The sequence below is a fragment of the Lipotes vexillifer genome, unplaced genomic scaffold, assembly GCF_000442215.2.
Source record: "Lipotes vexillifer unplaced genomic scaffold, Lipotes_vexillifer_v1.1 scaffold440, whole genome shotgun sequence".
NCBI lineage: Eukaryota > Metazoa > Chordata > Mammalia > Artiodactyla > Lipotidae > Lipotes > Lipotes vexillifer.
The window spans coordinates 1,253,538-1,270,664 of record NW_006778543.1 but is presented as its reverse complement, the minus strand read 5'-3'; the positions used below and the strand labels follow the sequence as shown (position 1 = coordinate 1,270,664).

The 17,127-nt window shown below is 40.3% G+C and overlaps 1 protein-coding gene and 1 non-coding gene across 3 annotated transcripts in view; both read left to right on the top strand.

The window, feature by feature from the left end:
• The first annotated feature begins 136 nt into the window (after window positions 1-136).
• Window positions 137-209, top strand: TRNAE-CUC (transfer RNA glutamic acid (anticodon CUC)). Its single transcript has one exon. It is a non-coding gene; the product is annotated as a tRNA-Glu (tRNA).
• Window positions 210-4,899: 4,690 nt separating this feature from the next.
• Window positions 4,900-17,127, top strand: part of DEPTOR (DEP domain containing MTOR interacting protein) — a 145,979-nt gene continuing 133,751 nt past the window's right edge. Inside the window, exon 1 of one of the 2 annotated variants that reach the window (XM_007451665.1) lies at window positions 4,900-5,148. In XM_007451665.1, coding sequence (XP_007451727.1) covers window positions 5,027-5,148 — 122 coding nt within the window. In that variant the 5' untranslated portion in view covers window positions 4,900-5,026. The remainder of the gene's footprint in view (window positions 5,149-17,127) is intronic. The other variant, XM_007451666.1, reaches the window with a different exon arrangement.

Genomic DNA, 17,127 nt, shown 5'->3' with positions numbered 1-17,127 from the left:
AATGAAATGAAATGTCATTTGCAGCAACATGGATGGACCTAGAGATTATCATACTAAGTGAAGTAAGTCAGATAGAGAAGGACAAATATCATATGATATCACTTATATGTGGAATCTAAAAGGTGTTACAGGGAATTCCCTGGTGGTCCAGTGGTTAGGACTCTGCACTCTCACTGCTGAGGGCCCGGGTTAGATCCCTGGTTGGGGAACTGAGATCCCACAAGCTGCACGGCACAGCCGAAAAAACAGAAGTGATACAAATGAATATGTTTACAAAACAGAAACAGATCACAGACAGAGAATAAGAATTTATGGTTACCAAAGGGGAATTGGGGGAGGGATAAATTAGGAGCTTGGGATTAGCAGACACAAACTATTGATACTATACACAAAATAGATAAACAACAAGGTCCTACTGTATAGCACAGGGAGCTATATTCAATATCTTGTAACAAACTATAATGGAAAAGAATAGGAAAAAGAATATACACATGTATAACTGAATCACTTTGCTGTACACCAGAAACTAACACAATATTGTAAATTAACAATACTTCAACAACAACAACAACAAGAAAGAAAGAAAGAAAGAAAGAAAGAAAAAAAAAGTGGCCAACTCACAAGGTTATTTTGAGGAATAATTGTTTAACACATGTATAACCCTTTGAGCATGGCCAGTCACAGAGAAAGAGCTCAATAAATATAACATTATTATTCCATTAAAAAATTCTCAATCCCATCTAACTCAATGTCCCCTTTAAAAATAATAGATAGTATGTGATGCTCACTTTATTTTCTTGTCATTAAATTCATAGAGAACATAAACTTTCTAGGTGCATTATTTAAAAGAAAATCAATATGATGCCCTTATGCTGAAATATAGGGAAGAAATAGAAAAGGAAAATCACATATAACAAAATAATGTGTATTTTAATATTCAAATGACTCTAGTAGAAGGCCTAGTGTGGTCATCAGATATTTATAACTAATGAATAATTTTAGAATAACAGAATTAAGACAATATTTAACTGAATATTGCCATCACTTCTTTTTTATATTTGGTATTTTACAATTTGGCTTAATATATTCCTATGCGAATACACACACAGGCATGCAGTATCTAACAAATGCACTGAAAAAGGTGTGTTGTTCCCACGGTACCACGCAAATGGTGGGTGAAGCAATTTTATACAATGATGAACCTTTTCTGGTAAAGTTCTGAACAGAACAAAGTACAAATTTTTCTTGATGTACACAATAATTGCATCCATGGACAATTCAAGATTACATTTTAAAAATTTAAAAATATCTTGTGTTTCTATGTAAAACCAAATTAGGTTAAAGCTCAGTTAACTGCAAACAGGTTTTTCTTACACTTGAAGATCCCACAGGACATAGGAAAAACATTCAGGATTTAGGACAATTCATTTCTTCTTTGTGAGGTGTTATCTCAAGAAAATGAGAATACCTAGTATCCCTAGTCCATGCTCACTAAAAGCCAGGAACACGCCCAATAAGGAGACAAACTACACCCTCCTCCCCAACCCCATCCAAATTTCCCCGAAGCCTTCCTGAGCGTGGCCATTTTCCTGCAGGAGACCCAGTATCATTTAGTGTCATTGCAAAATGGACCACTAGGTGGAAGCATATACCAAAGATTAAGTATTTTTGACACCTTTACAGCATTAAGAACTTGGGAGTGAACAGGGCTGGGCCTGGAGGACCTCAAATTTATCTGTAATGTTTTATATCTATCACTACAAAAAGGTGACAAAAATATTGAAAATGGGTGCGAGTAATGAACACATGAATACTTAATTTTTCTCTATCTTTACATTTAATTTTTAAAGACAAGTTCCCTTCTTAAATGATCAACAGAAATATCTGGACAGGATGTTGCTAAACCATCAATCTGCTTCCATTCACAGAAGGAGAATAAAAATTATGGCAGCTGGAGATTCCAGACTTCCATTAATGGTTAAGAATAACGTACGTCTTCGAATACTATGAGAATGTGTAGACAAGAGCAACACACCACTTTGGGAAGTGCAAGGAGATAGCACAGAGAAGGTGGGGTTTGAGTTGTCTTTAAGATCAGGTGGGAATAATACAGGTATATACGGAGAGGCAATAACAGTGATGATAGCTAACATGCTATTAAGCTTCGTAGTTGACAGTATTCTCTCACAGGTTTTAATCAAGTTCATCTCACATTGCTGCTCACCCTTTTCCAGAACTATTCAAAGTGTGGTTGGCAGCTGGTAACCATTACCTGTATTGAGAGACACTGAGACATACGGATATTGAGATAAATCATTTATAAATGTTTATAGAAATTTGACAGTTTTCTGTTGACCACAACAATAAAAAATTGGGGCTTGTGCTTTGTATGTTTTTTAAATTTCTTTTTTACTGTGTTTTACCAAAGTGTCAGTCTTCAGTGGATTGAAAACACACATAGGCACACGCCTGTGCAAGCACACACACACACACACATTTGGTCCTTATCTACCAGAAGTTTGAGAAGCACTGGCTCCAGAACACCAAAACGGCCAGAAGGCGTGAAGCCGGTGAGTAGGGCGCGCTGGAGGAGAAGCCTCACATTTAATACTTTCTACCTATGACAAGTGGGCTTATTCAATTTTATTTAATCCTCCCCCAAACCCAGTGGGATTGGTGGTATGATCCTGACTTTACAAAGAAGGGAAAAAACATAGAAAAGATAATGAACTTTCTCTAATGGAGCCAGGAGTCAAACCAAGATCTGCTGGAATTTTTAGCCCTTTGAAGATCTTGGATTAATTGCCATTTCAGCACCCTTCTCTCATCTAGCAATACCTATAGATCACACTTTATTCTGGGACCAGTTGCTCCAGAGCTCAGAGTCCTGGCATTTATGCTCACATGTCCTCAAGAGTCAGTTCACTAACATTTCCCTAAGTTAGGAAAAAGGGTCTGTCTTCTAACCCAATGGAACATGATGTGTCTCATATGTCAAAAGAAAGGTTAAAACAATAATAGCATGCCAATTCCCCATTTCCTGTTCACATCTATACACACACACACACACACACACACACACCCTTCTCATCAAGCATGAAAAATAAATTCTTCACTATCTCTCACTGGAGTAGTGGTATCAGGTATGTTACTGACTTGATTTTTTTCCCCTTATGTTAAGGTGCTTTTTTTAATAGTTTTTTTTTATCATAAACTTGTATGATAAAAGTTTTTGATCTTGAACTTTTTATCAGAAACAAACAAGAAAGTATTTTACAAAAAAATTTTTTTCATTTTTATTTTTCAGGTAAAGGAATCTGTCTGAATTCAAACCACACATGACTAGATTTAAAGGGAGAAAAACCAGAAGACAATCATAATAGTGATACGATTTACAATATGTAGATAGAGCTTTTGGATAAATCTAAATGTTGTTTGAAGAATGGATAATTAGGAATAGGTAAATCTTTCTTTTTACATTTTGCACTTTCAAAAAGCTTAAAACCATTAAATCAAAGAGAGATTTAGTGGGGCTAGGTCTGCACTTCTCTTTTCTTCATTCTGAAGGCCTATTAATAATAAAAAAATTCATTAGAGATAACTTGAGGAAAAGTGTTTTGTCTAGCATCAAAAACTCATAATGGAAAGTATCTGGCAAGAATTTCTTCTTTTTTTCCTTCTTTCTCTTCTTCGTATTAAAAGCAGTAATGATATTAAAGAGAACATCTATTGAATACATAGCATGTACTTGGAAATTTTACGTACTGTTATTTCATTTAAGCCACACAACATCCCTATAAAGTAGGAATTATTCCTGTTTTATCGATAGGAAATTGAGGCCCAGGAAAGCTAAGTAACTAGCATAAGTTTGCAAAGTTGGTAAAGGACAGAATCAGGATAGAAACTTCATTTTTGAGCTTGAAGCCCATGCAAACTTCCCGTTGCGGAGCACAGGCTCCAGACGCGCAGGCCCAGCGGCCATGGCTCACGGGCCCAGCCGCTCCGCGGCATGTGGGATCCTCCCGGACCGGGGCACGAACCCTCGTCCCCTGCATCGGCAGGCGGACCCTCAACCACTGTGCCACCAGGGAAGCCCCCCCAGGCAAACTTTTGATAGTCTATGTAATGATTACAGAATTAAAACATGAGCAACAGCTAGTTAATCTCGTTATCTCCGGGACCTCTATTTCTGTTAAACGATTTTCCTACTTTATGCAGAATTTGGATCAAGTTACCCCATATCTCCCGGCCTGCTTCCTGAGTAAAACGAGGACAATACTCATTGTATAATTTGTTGCAGTTAAAGACGGTAACAACTACCTGAAGCATCTTTAATGCAGCAGATTGTCAACAGATGATAGCCACAATTATTTTTATTTTGTAAAGGAAGAAACTGGGAATTAAGCACATTTAGTTACAAAATTATAGGTGTGGAGCTGGATCCCAGGTCTGTCTGATTCCCAGGCCAGCGTTCTTTATTGACTACACCGTAAGGTAAGTAAGCTGTCTTTGGTGAGGCGGTTGCTTTAATTTCTTAAAGTCCTGCAATGACATGTACAGCCTTCATTGTTCACTATTTAGCTGAATTACTAATTTCACTCTCTGGCAATTTGGGACACGGACATTATAATAAAAATGCCTCCACACTTGCCTAGTAACCTCCCCGCCCGTCCCCAGGATCCCACAGCATGAGCTTTGTGGGTAAAGGAAGAGGTCCACAACGAACTCGACATCAAACAGCACAATTAGTTCGGAACCGCCCCCCGCCCAGATGTTGATATTTTCCTCTCTCGCCCCGCCCCCGACCACGCGGGGCTCCAGCCACGCCCCCAAGCTGGAGTTACTGGGGCGGACTCTCGGAGCGCCTCAGCCTACCCACAAGGGATTCCCTCTCCAGCCAATCGTGTCTGAACTACGGGACGGCCCCTAACAAAGATGGCGGGGGAGGCCTCAGTGAGGGCAGGCTGATTTAATACCCGAACCCGCGGCGGACAGCGAAGACAGAGGTAGCGGCGCAGCCCCGACCATGGAGGAGGGCAACAGCGCTGGCAGCGGTGGCAGCGACAGCAGCACCAGCGGGAGTGGCGGGGCGCAGCAAAGGGAGCTGGAGCGCATGGCTGAGGTCCTGGTCACCGGAGAGCAGCTACGGTAAGATGAGGGGCAGTGCCGGGGGTGGCTAGCGGTGGCACTGCCAGTCAGTGTCCCTGGCAGTCGCGCGCGCGCCGTGGCTCGTGGCTAGCGACTCGCGCGGCGCTCCGGGACGCCTGCGGACGCGTCGACCGTCCGCGCCGCGCCCCCGCTTAGCTGCTGCAATCTGGCGCCCTGAGGACTCCGGACCGACGTGGGGCTCCCGAGGCGGACGCAGGCGGGCGCGCGGTGCTTGCTGCGCCCTCTCCCAGTTGCTGCAGCCCTGCGCCCCGCAGACGCGTTGCTGCCCACCGCGTGCGCCCTCTCTGCCCGGGCACCCGGGAGCTGCCAGGCCTCCTGGCTGACAGCTAGCTCCTCCTCCGCTCAGAGAGCGAGAGGAGCGGGTGAAGGGCCCCCGCCGGCCCCAACCCCAGCCCCTTTACTCCTAGCTAAAAGGAGCCAGACCAAATCCCCTTCACTTAAGGTTTTACTTTTGGCTTGCAAGTCTGGCTTCACTCCCCTGAGCCTCAGTATTTTCATCTGTAAAATGGGGCTGATCACGGCAACTTCCTTGAATGGTTGTGGTGGGGGCTAAACTGAGAACATTTCTGAAACACTGTACCTATCACTTAATTGGCACATACTCATCAGTCATTATTTGGGTCCGCAAGGGGGCGTGGAGGCACCTTGTCCCGCTGCCCTGCTGCCAGCTCCCCCAGCGCGCACATTTTGGGCAGCAGGGTCCATTAGCCCCCGGCTGCTGCAAGAATTGGGGCTTGATGTGTGTCACTGCGTCCAGGACAGGCAGTTACCCCCAGATTCAGGACCCCCTCCCGCTCACTTTATCATTTCCATCCCATCCTGGTCCTTCTTGGATTCATGTTTGAGAATTCTCCTTATGGTATGACCGGTTCCGCAGCTGCCCGTCTCGTGGTCATTAATCAGTTTGCCAGGGGGAAAAACCCCTTAGCTTTACAGTGGTTGAGCCAAAATTTGCATGCCGGCCCCTGTCCCATCGGAACGGTGCGCTTGCCTCTTACTTGTAGTTCTTGGCCTGAATCTCCAGGCTCATTTTGGTTTCTAAAATGCTGTTTCAGGACCCGAAGGAGAGAGACTCTTGCAACGATCCCTAAAGGTCTGGTAACCACCCTGCTTGCTGCCCTTAGATTGAGAAAGTAAATATTGGAGGTCAGAATTAATTGAGTTTAAAATTACAAGAGGCAAATTGGGCATTTCTATCCCTTGATGATTTTTTAATGTATAGTCAGAATTAAAGGGAATAAAAGCTTTTCCATCAAGAGATTTTCTAACTGAAAAAAAATCAAAATAAAGCTTTTCTGATTCACCTTGAAACACTTTAATAATTTATTTGCTCTTCAATTGGGTATGTTTCACTTCCTTTAAAATAATAAACTGAAGGGTGCCTCTGTTTGTCCAGAAAGCACTTTCTCCTTCGAGATGCTTAAATACCCTTCCTTGGTTGGGGAGGTCCCCAGAGCACTTCCCCTCCTCCCAGGCACCCCTCTGCACGGCAGCAAGTTTGAGGGCTAGGCTTAGTGTGTTGGTAAGAAGATAGAGGGCTGTCTCACACTCGGGTTGCATAGACCTGGGTTTGAATTTCTGCTCAGCCACTTTGTTGCCAAGAGTTAACATTAAGTTGTTTTGAGGAGGACTTTAAAACCAGAGTGAATCTGGGTTTGCTACTTACTAGTGTGGGACCTTGGACAAGTTACTTCACTAAGAATGATGAGTAATAATGGAGCCTACCTCTGTACTGTGATGAGGATTAATTAGATGAGTTAGTGCTTAGATCAGTGCCTGGGATATAGTATGCACCATGCCAGCCTTAGCTATTATAGTTCTGTGACTTTGGACAAATTAATTCACTTCTCTGAGCCTCTGTTTCCTCACCTGTAGAAAGGCAATGAAGATAGCACTTCATAGGGTTGTTGTGAGAGTTTTCCCCTGGGCTTCATGTATTGAAGAGCATTCAACAAATGGTTGTTGGAATTAACGAGTGTTATTGGTCTCTGCCTGTCACCACACGTGACTTCCAGCTGAGCAAGATCTTGCAGAAAAGATTGGTTGGTGGTTAAGAACACAGGCTGCCTGGGTTCTTATTCTGTCTCCACCATTTATTAGTCCTGTGACTTGCAGACAATTTACTTAACTTCTCTGTGCCTCTGTTTTACTTCTCTTGCAGGAATTTTGTGAGGATTAAATGAGGAGGTGCTACATGTAAAAGGCTTAGTAAATGTTAGTTACTTAGTTTTACTTTGGGAAACTGTCATCATTGCTTTTTAAAAATCTCTACCATCTTTGCACTGTGCTGAGTACAGAGTACATAGTAATTACTCGAATATTTGAATAACTAGTGTATGTAATTAAATATACTATTGTAAGTATAGATAATGTAATATTCAGAATTTAGGGATTTAAGTGGCCATGTATGCCACTAGCTTCTTGGTTACCGGAAGAACCTCTCATAAAGGAGTAGAGATGCAGCCTTCCTGGCTGTCACTGTCACAACATGTTTTCACATCCCTAACTGCTTTCTCACAGGCGGATTGTGGGGACTTTGTGATGTCCAGGCCTCCTGCCTCTAATTGCTATACACACACACACACACACACACACACACACACTCACTCACACACTCACAGACACACAGACAATTCCTCCTCTCTGCCTTCTCTTTCCTTTCCATTGCTTTCTGGGTCTTCAAAGATGAGGTGAATGAAGGTGGTAAGGAAAGGAGACACCAGGATTGGGATTTGAAATACAAATTCACAGGTCCAGCTCTGTGAATTTTATCAATTTAATATTTATTTATGGGTGTATATATGGATGTATGTATTTGTTTTGAACTACTTTTGCTTGGGCAAGTCAGTTAGCCACTCTGGGCCTCAGCGACTGTGCCTGCAGAATGGGAATAATAATATCGTCCCATGTAAGATCTGTGGTGTTGGAGCAAATGGGGTATAACATGGGAAGGAACTTTGTAAAATAAATCAATAAATCAAGAGTAGTTGTTGCTGTGATTATTATAAACTCCAGATGTGAAATTGGGGGTTGGCTTCGTAATCCTGACACTTTGGTAAGGGCAGCTGGTTGCATAAGGATATTAAATTGAGTAACATTTAAAAACATCTCCTGCTTTCTTCTCCAGCCTGACTACAGGATCCTTTTCCTAATCTCTTTGTGCTTTCCCTTGTCGTGAAAGATTTTACTTCCTTGCTCAATGTATCTGAGTGTTTTTGTATCTTAAAACTGCATTTGGATACCACTTCACATCCCCAGGATGGCTATAATCAAAAAGACAGATAATGAGAACTGTTGGCAAGGATGCAGGGAAATTGGAACCCTTATACACTGCTGGTGGAAAGGTAAAATGATGCAGCCACTTTGGAACTCATTCTGGTATTTCCGCAAAGACTAAACATAGAATTACCATGCGACCCAGCAGTTTTACTCCTAGGTATGTATTCAAGAGAAACAAAAACATATGTCTACGTAAAAATTTGTACACAAATTTTCACAGCAGCATTTTATATAATAGCCAAAACCAGAAACAACTCAAATGCCCACCAACTGATGAATGGGTAAATAATGTGTGGTCTATTCATACAAGGGAGTATTATTCAGCAATAAAAAGGAGTAAAGTACTGATATATGCTACAACATGGATGCACCTTGAAAACATGATACTAAGTGAAAGAAGGCAGACACAAAAAGACACATATTAGGAGGTTGGCCAAAAAGTTCGTTCGGGTTTTCCATGTTATGGAAAAACCCGAACAACTTTTTGGCCAACCCAATATGACTCCATTTATATGAAATGTCCAGAATAGGCAAATCTGTGGAGACAGAAAGTGGTTGCCAGTGGCGGTGGGGAGGGGGAATGGAGGGTGATTGTTGATGGTGTAGAGTTTCGTTTGGGGATGATGAAAATGTTCTAAACTTGATTGTAGTGATGATATCATAACTCTGTGGATATGCTTAAAAACCATTGAATTATATACAGTAAATGGGTGAATTATGTGGTGTGTGAATTATATCTCAATAAAACTACTACAAAAATGCATTTGGATGACACATTAGAGTGATGAAAGACAAAATATTAAAACTTTAAAAATAAACTTCATGCTTTCTTTTTGAATTGGCCAAAGAATGTGATGATATTTATCATTATCTTGATAACACATTACTACCACACCAGATGGGACTGATATTTTACGTATATCTTTTAATAGTATTATTCTTGATACAGCACAGAGAAGATATACCATAAATAGTCCAGAAAATTGTCTCAGAACATTCCTGATTTGAAGATAATTAACCATATAAAAATCATTCATATTAGTGAGGTTTCATACGATGACTTTTAAAATCATTATTTATTTTTATGTTTTATATATAAATCTTTTATCTTGAAATTTGTCATGCAATCATAACTGACATTCTAATTACAGCATCCAAAATCCACCTTCTGTTTCTTCTATAGATTAATCCCAGGGATACTTAGCAAGAAAGTGGTTTGTAATAGAGCATTTAAATAAAGAAGGCCAATGAATATCACTATTCTCTCTGTGGTAATGGTAGGCATGATAATAATAACAATAATACCTATATGGCATATATTACCTGCCAAAGACTCTTCCAAGTGCTTATATATATTATTAGAAATATATATATATTAATATATATTATCAAAAGCATATATATGCCTTTAAGCTTTATAAGCTACTCTGTGTGGAAGATATACTTGCTATCCTCATTTTACAGATGGGAAAACTGAGGAACGAAGTATGTAAGCTAACTGGCCATAGATTTTTCAGCCAGAAAGTGCTAGAGCTGAGAGTTCTTGCTCTTAAGCAAAATGCTAGATTACAATTTAGAGGGTTAAGAAGTGTCAGGGTAAGACCAGTGTAAAACAGAATCATACATATAAGACTATGATATTCTGGTATGAGAACTTTTGCAAACAAGCAAGTAGACAAATGATTTTTCCCTTCTGTCGGGAAAAAGCTAATTAATTTCTAGAAGTGTTTATGTTTTTACAAGATAGAATGGTCAGTTTCTCCGTTAACTTTTAAAGTGGGTCTCCCTTGCCATATGGTTTTGGAAACTTAATTTGAACTCCACTCATTCTGAATTTGTAATCATTTTAATGGGAAGATAAATTACAGTTCACTATTTTGCCAGCTGTGAGGATGGGAGTGGGGTAGGGGCAGAATTAAGAATGTAATGAGGAATGCTTAATTAAGAGAGAAAACACCTCAAGCTTTTCAGTTATGCTCACCTACCTAGACTAAATATGCTAATTACAACAGTCTTATCCAGTCATTAAAGCTGGGTCCCTAAAAGCAATTTACGAGGCAATGAGTTTTAGCTAAGTTGTAGGAAATTGCAGTTCTTTCAAATTGTTTGATGTATTGCCTTTTTGCTACACCAGACTCTGCCTTTCCAGACTCTTACAGCCTTTGCTATTGCCTTTTTCATAAAAACATGTTAAATCAATATTGAGTTGCTTTTTTGAATTTGCTTTGCCAGTGTTAATGCAGTATGCAGATAGAAGGTAAAAGTCAGCTTCTGGAACCAAAGGCCAATCTACAATAAAGTAAATATGAGATATGGAATTTAGAGATACAGAACAGAACAAGGAGAAATACAGCTGACCCCTGAACAATGCGCGGGTTACGGCACCCACCCTCTGCACAGTTGAAGATCCGAGTATGACTTTATAGTCAGATGTTCTCTGTATCCCTGGTTCCCCATCCACAGATCCAACCAATCATGAAATATGTAGTACTGTAGTATTTATATTGAAAACATCCAAGTATAAGTGGACCTGAGCAGTTCAAATCCCAGTTGTTCAAGGGTCAACTGTAGTTTGTTTTTATTGCACTTTGAACTTAAGGAACTTCAAAATTGGCTTAGAGAATGTCTTAGGGGGTAGCCCGTACTGGTGTCCGTTAATATGGAAGCCTAGCTCTACTAGACATTGTAACCAAAGGGAATAGAGGGAAAGCTACTGCCCAGATGCTACTACTGAAATGTAGGGATCCAAGCAGGAGGAATATGCTTTTATTCTTCTAATAAGCAGAGAGGATATCCTGGCCTTGGGAAATTACCACCTATTCAGATGAAAAAGGGAGAACTTTAGGAAACGGCAAATGACTGTATTTGGAGTCAGTGCAGACAAGCCTCGTGCAGAGTGATGAACTGCCTTTACACCAGAGGCTTTTCTCATATACAGACCCTGTTCCTACGAACATCTTTTCTGCTTCACACACTGGATGTGGGGACAGCAGGCACAGTCCTGGCACATAGCAAGCTCAGTAAAGACTCCTTTCTCCCCTGGAGAGAGAGCCCACGTACTTTGTCACTTGCCAAAACCCTCGTGCAAATGGAAGACACTTAGTAAGTGCTCAGTATATGATTGTGGAATTATTGTACACCTTCATGCACTTATCCTTACGTAAACCTGTTTTTGAAATGAGTGCAGTGTTGATTGTTTCTGAGTAATATGTTTGTGGTTACTTTTCTAAAAGGCCAATGCTGATATTTAGGTTCTGGCTTCTGTCGACTTTGGAATCAATAAACCTGAAAATAAGTTATTAAATAAACACACCTCAAAAGAAGAGAATGAGAGGTGATGGATGAGTATTCTCCTCTCCTATAATTTCTAGTATTTATTTGGATCAGGAACTCACGTCCCTTTATTAGGTGGCGGCTCTTAAATGGTTGGTGTCTATGAGTTTAGTGATTAGGAAAAGACAAAGGAAACAGTCATCAACTCTCTTTCTACCTAGTAAGTCATCACACTTTTCTCTCTTCCTCATTATCTACCAAGCAGAGATGGGTCCCAGATCTGGGATCCTTGTCCCCGTATTATCAGCTTTAACCAAACTTGGAAGCTTATGTCAGTGACTGTTTTTATGGATTATTAGATGCTGGGGGAACACCAGTGGAGACAGAGTGCGGGGAGAGAGCTTAGCGGGTCAGACAGCCTGCTTGTAAACAGCTGTTCCCGTGGCAGTGCCAGCAGGGGCAACAGGAGCTATTTTCATCAGGGCTGGGATGGCCCCAAACTGGAAGAGTTCAGAGAGAGCAGGAATTTACTCTCGTCTGCACAGAGTCACTTTTCTGTAGCTTTTCAAATATTTCTAAGGTTGAGTAGGAGAGGCGAGATGGAGAAAGAAAACACACCTGGGAGTGGGGGACGAGATATCCTTTCATCTGTGCAGTTTTTTGATAACAGCTGTTGCTAGGGTGTGACGAGAGGGGACAAATGCCAGGGCCCCCAGCTGGGGGAAGCCCACGGCAGCTGCAGAGGAGGTAGATAGCAGCTAGTGTCATCAGAGAAAGGCTCAAATCTTTCCACTTGGAACCTTTAGCGGCTTCTGGTGATTTTGTTATTGTTGGTGGTATGTGTTTGTTATTTGTTTTAATCCTGATGACACTGTCTCCCTGCAACACTTGTACCTACAGATTTCTGATTCTGATATTTACCCAGAGGTTCCTTTCATTGAAGTAAACTGTGGCTCAGCACCCACTTAGGTCTTGGCTTTATTTTGATCATCCAGCTCTGTGAGGCTCTCCTTTGGGTGGTGAAACTGTTACAGCCCCAGAGAACCGAACCTTGTGCTTTGTGGCAGATCAGGTAGGCTTCAGAAGGACCAGTCCTAGTACAAGAGTGCTCAGTAGCTTCTCTGATCATGACTTAAAGTGTGAGAAACAAAAGAAGATCAGAATGAACATTCCCTCATTAAGAGAGAAAGCCTCGTTTCATGCTATCCTATTTTTATTACAGTTAGGTTAGTCCCTGTGCTTTTATTATGTGTGAAGTTGGCCATTTTCTAACAAGTTGTAAAATTCTGGAGGAATACACTATGAGTGGTGTGTCCACAAAACAAACAAACAAACAAATAAAAAACAAGGGGGATTGGGCGGGGTTAGTGTAGAGATATATAACGAGGTACTGGCTTAAGAACAACCAGTGTATAAATGTGCAAATTTACAAAAAGGATATGTTAAGAAAGGATTGTTTTTTTCCATCTTAAAAAAGGATTTAGCACATTTTTTGTTGAGGATCCTGGGTTAGTTTTCTATTTAAAATTCAATTCTTGGGCTTCCTTGGTGGCGCAGTGGTTGAGAGTCCGCCTGCCGATGCAGGGGACACGGGTTCGTGCCCTGGTCCGGGAAGATCCCACGTGCCGCGGAGCGGCTGGGCCCGTGAGCCATGGCCGCTGAGCCTGCGCGTCCGGAGCCTGTGCTCCGCAACGGGAGAGGCCACAACAGTGAGAGGCCCGCGTACCGAGGGAAAAAAAAAATGCAATTCTTTTTATACGGTTTGCACACTATTTTCAGGCACATATACTGAGTCCAGTAAAGCGTGAACTTTTGGATTGTAGAGGTACTGTTTTGCTTCCCGATTCCTTTCCTCTTCCCCAGGAGGAAAGGAGAATGGGGTAAACTTGGACCCTGTTTTCACTGAATATTTTTATAAAAGTTCTACTTACCTTTGCTCATTAACATTTCCATAAATGATAGTGACTTTCACAGAATGTATTCACTGCAAAAAGCAGTGGTGCTATATGACTGTATTTTACATCTAGATGCCAAGTGCCTCTTATATCATCTTTAGTTAAGCTATAGGAAGGTTGATAAAATAAGACTTTACCAAAGCTCCTACTTGTACTATTTTCTTCTTAAAAACAGACAACAATGATCAGTTTAGAGGTGAGGTTTTAAGGCAGTTATCTGATGCATAACCATGATTCATTTTCCTTCACATTTGTTAAAAGTTACTTCCTAAGAAAACCATAATTCAGAAGGACACACGTACCCCAGTGTTCATTGCAGCACTATTTACAATAGCCAGGACATGGAAACAACCTAAATGTCCAAGGACAGATGAATGGGTAAAGAAGATGTGGTACATATATACAGTGGAATATTACTCAGCCATAAAAAGGAATGAAATTGGGTCATTTGTAGAGATGTGGATGGGCCTGCAGTCTGTCATACAGAGTGAAGTAAGCCAGAAAGAGAAAAACAGATATCGTATCTTAACGCATATATGTGGAATCTAGAAAAATGGTACAGATGAACCTATTAGCAGGGTAGGAATAGAGACGTAGACGTAGAGAATGGACATGTGGACACAGAGAGGGGAAGGGGAGGGTGGGACAAATTGGGAGATTAGGATTGACATATATACACTACCATGAGTAAGATAGATAGCTAGTGGGAACATGCTATAACACACAGGAAGCTCAGCTCGGTGCTCTGTGACCACCTAGATGGGTCGGATGGCAGGGGGGTGAGAGGGAGGTCCAAGAGGGAGGGGATATAGGTATACATATAGCTGATTCACTTCATTGTACAGCAGAAACTAACACAACATTGTAAAGCAATTATCCTCCAATAAAAAAAGTAAAATGACATTTTAAAAATAAAAAAAAAGAAACTAAGGAAAAGTGACTAAAGTATGAACTTTAGTTAATAATAATGTATCAGTATTAACCAGTTGTATCAAATTTGCCATATTAGTGGTGTGTGTTATATCTTTACGATTTTTCTCTAAATCCGAAACTGTTCTAAAATAAGTTTATTAAAGAGTAAAACAATAAATGAAGCACACACATACACAACACAGATACAACAAATGAAGTGCTAAAAAGATAGCTATTAATACATTTTAAAAAATTTGCTCATTACTGGTCTATACCAAATAGCATGACTTATTTGTGGTTTCTAAGGTTTTCTTGAAATAACCAGAGATCACAGATGAAGTTGCTGAAAAGGATCACATGTTGATTATATTGGATTGAAAGTACAGGGCTGAAGAGTGTATAGACTGGAATCAGAATGCCTCGACTTAAACCCTGATTCTGTTATTTACCAGCTGGATGACCTTGGGTTAGTTATTTCATGAATCTGTGTCTTAGTCTGTAAACTGGTGATGAAAATAGACTTCAGTAAATTGGTCTTAGAATGATATGTTGATATTTGTATCGCACTTAGAACTATGCCAGGCAATTAGTGTTATGTTTATTAATAAATATTGGGGAAAAAAAGAATTTACTTTATTAATGACTGTTTTGTAGACTCTGATATAACCTGTCTTCATGAGAGAGGATGAATAGACCTTAGTTGCCATGATAAAGTACACTTATCCTGCTACCATACTTACAAGAGCCAAAAGTTATCACAGAGTATTTAAGGACATTCAAATATAAGGAACAAGAGTGAACTAGAGCTTTTTCCTCCAACATTTTATTACGAAAAATTTCAAACATACAGAAAAGTGTAAAGAATTCTACAGTGAACGTCCTTTTCTCCACCGCTTGGATTCCACAATTAACATTCCACCGTGCTTGCTTTAGCACGTGATACAAGATACTGATTATAGTTCCCTGTGCTATACAGTAGGTCCTTAATTATCTATTTTATATATAGTAGTGTGTATCTGTTAATTCCAAATTCCTAATTTATCGCTCTTCCCCACCTTTCCCTTTGGTATCCATGTTTTTTTCTATGTCTGAGTCTATTTCTGTTTTGTAAATAAGTTTGTTTGTATCCGTTTTTTAGATTCTATGTATAAGTGAGATCATATGTTATTTGTCTTTGTCTGACTGACTTCACTTACTATGATATTCTCTAGGACCATTCATGTTGCTACAAGGATCTTTTTTTTTTTTAAGAGATAAAACTTATGTATAATGAAATGCACCATTTGATGAGTACTGACTAAGACATACATCTGTGAAACCCAAACCCCTATCTGGATATCTTTGAATGCTTTTGGCTGCAAGAAACAGAAAATCGACTCAAACAATGTATTCACCCCCGTAACTGGAAGTCCAGGAGATGTGAATAACCAACTGATACCATGTGCATATGTAATTATATTTCTTCTGAAATAATACTGTATCCTTAGAATTATGATACTCTACTATAGAATTGTCATCTATGGAGTCCTTACCTCCCTTTCCTTTCCAGGACTCAGCAGAAGTGTTGCAAAGCTGAAGGGAAGGTTGGATTTTACTTTTTGAAGCCAAAACCTGTTTCAACAGCAGCATGAAGGGCTCTGCTGTCCTGCCATATCCAGGCAGGAGTCCTCTCAGTGTCTCATCACTAGTTCTATGAATAATTCCCAAAGTCCATCTAGATGCCAGGCACTGGGTTAGGTGCTGGGGACAAGAGGAGGACCTTCATTTTCCAGACTTCCCTCTGTCATCATCACTTGTATCTCTCAGAGTTTCAAGCACGCTTTTGGCCTACTGTGGATCAGAAACTTTATTTTCACTTTTATGGTTTAAGATTTCCAAATCGTGAAATAAACCAAGTACAAAATAATAGAAAGAATATTAATCTTAAGATAACATTTCTGGACTTGCTTAAGGCAAGAGTCCTTTGTTCCATTTGTATTTGTCCTGAAGCAAAATTAATTTCATGAAGGGGTGGATACCTTAGGGGAGTGAAATCTACAAGGATGCCAGGGTGGGTAAAGGCAAATAACGTATATTACATGAATGTCTCATATATCTTTGCATAATAAATTTGTTTTAAAATATGGATACATAATAAATATAATTTAATAAATTCACATGTTAATGATGCAGTATAATTCAGTAAGTATAAAAATTGAGAGAAATGGAAAATAAATTATTGAAAATCTAAGGACGGGGGAGTGTCGAAGATGCATTTATGGCAGAGAAGGACACTTAGAAATGGAAGCCATGCTTCTAGCACAGGGGAGATCACTGACTCAGAAATTCCTGCAGGGCAAGAGGGATCAATGACAAAAGAAAGTCATAGGCCAGAGACCTAGGACATGAGTCTGAGAGGTGATAAACAGCTTATATCATGGGAAACCTGGCCAGAAGCGGGTCTTCAGGTTCTGGGTTGCCCTGAGTATCCTACTCTTCCCTAACAAGCATGGGGCAGTAGTTTGGTACAGTACCAAGATCTTCTCATAACTTGTAGGGA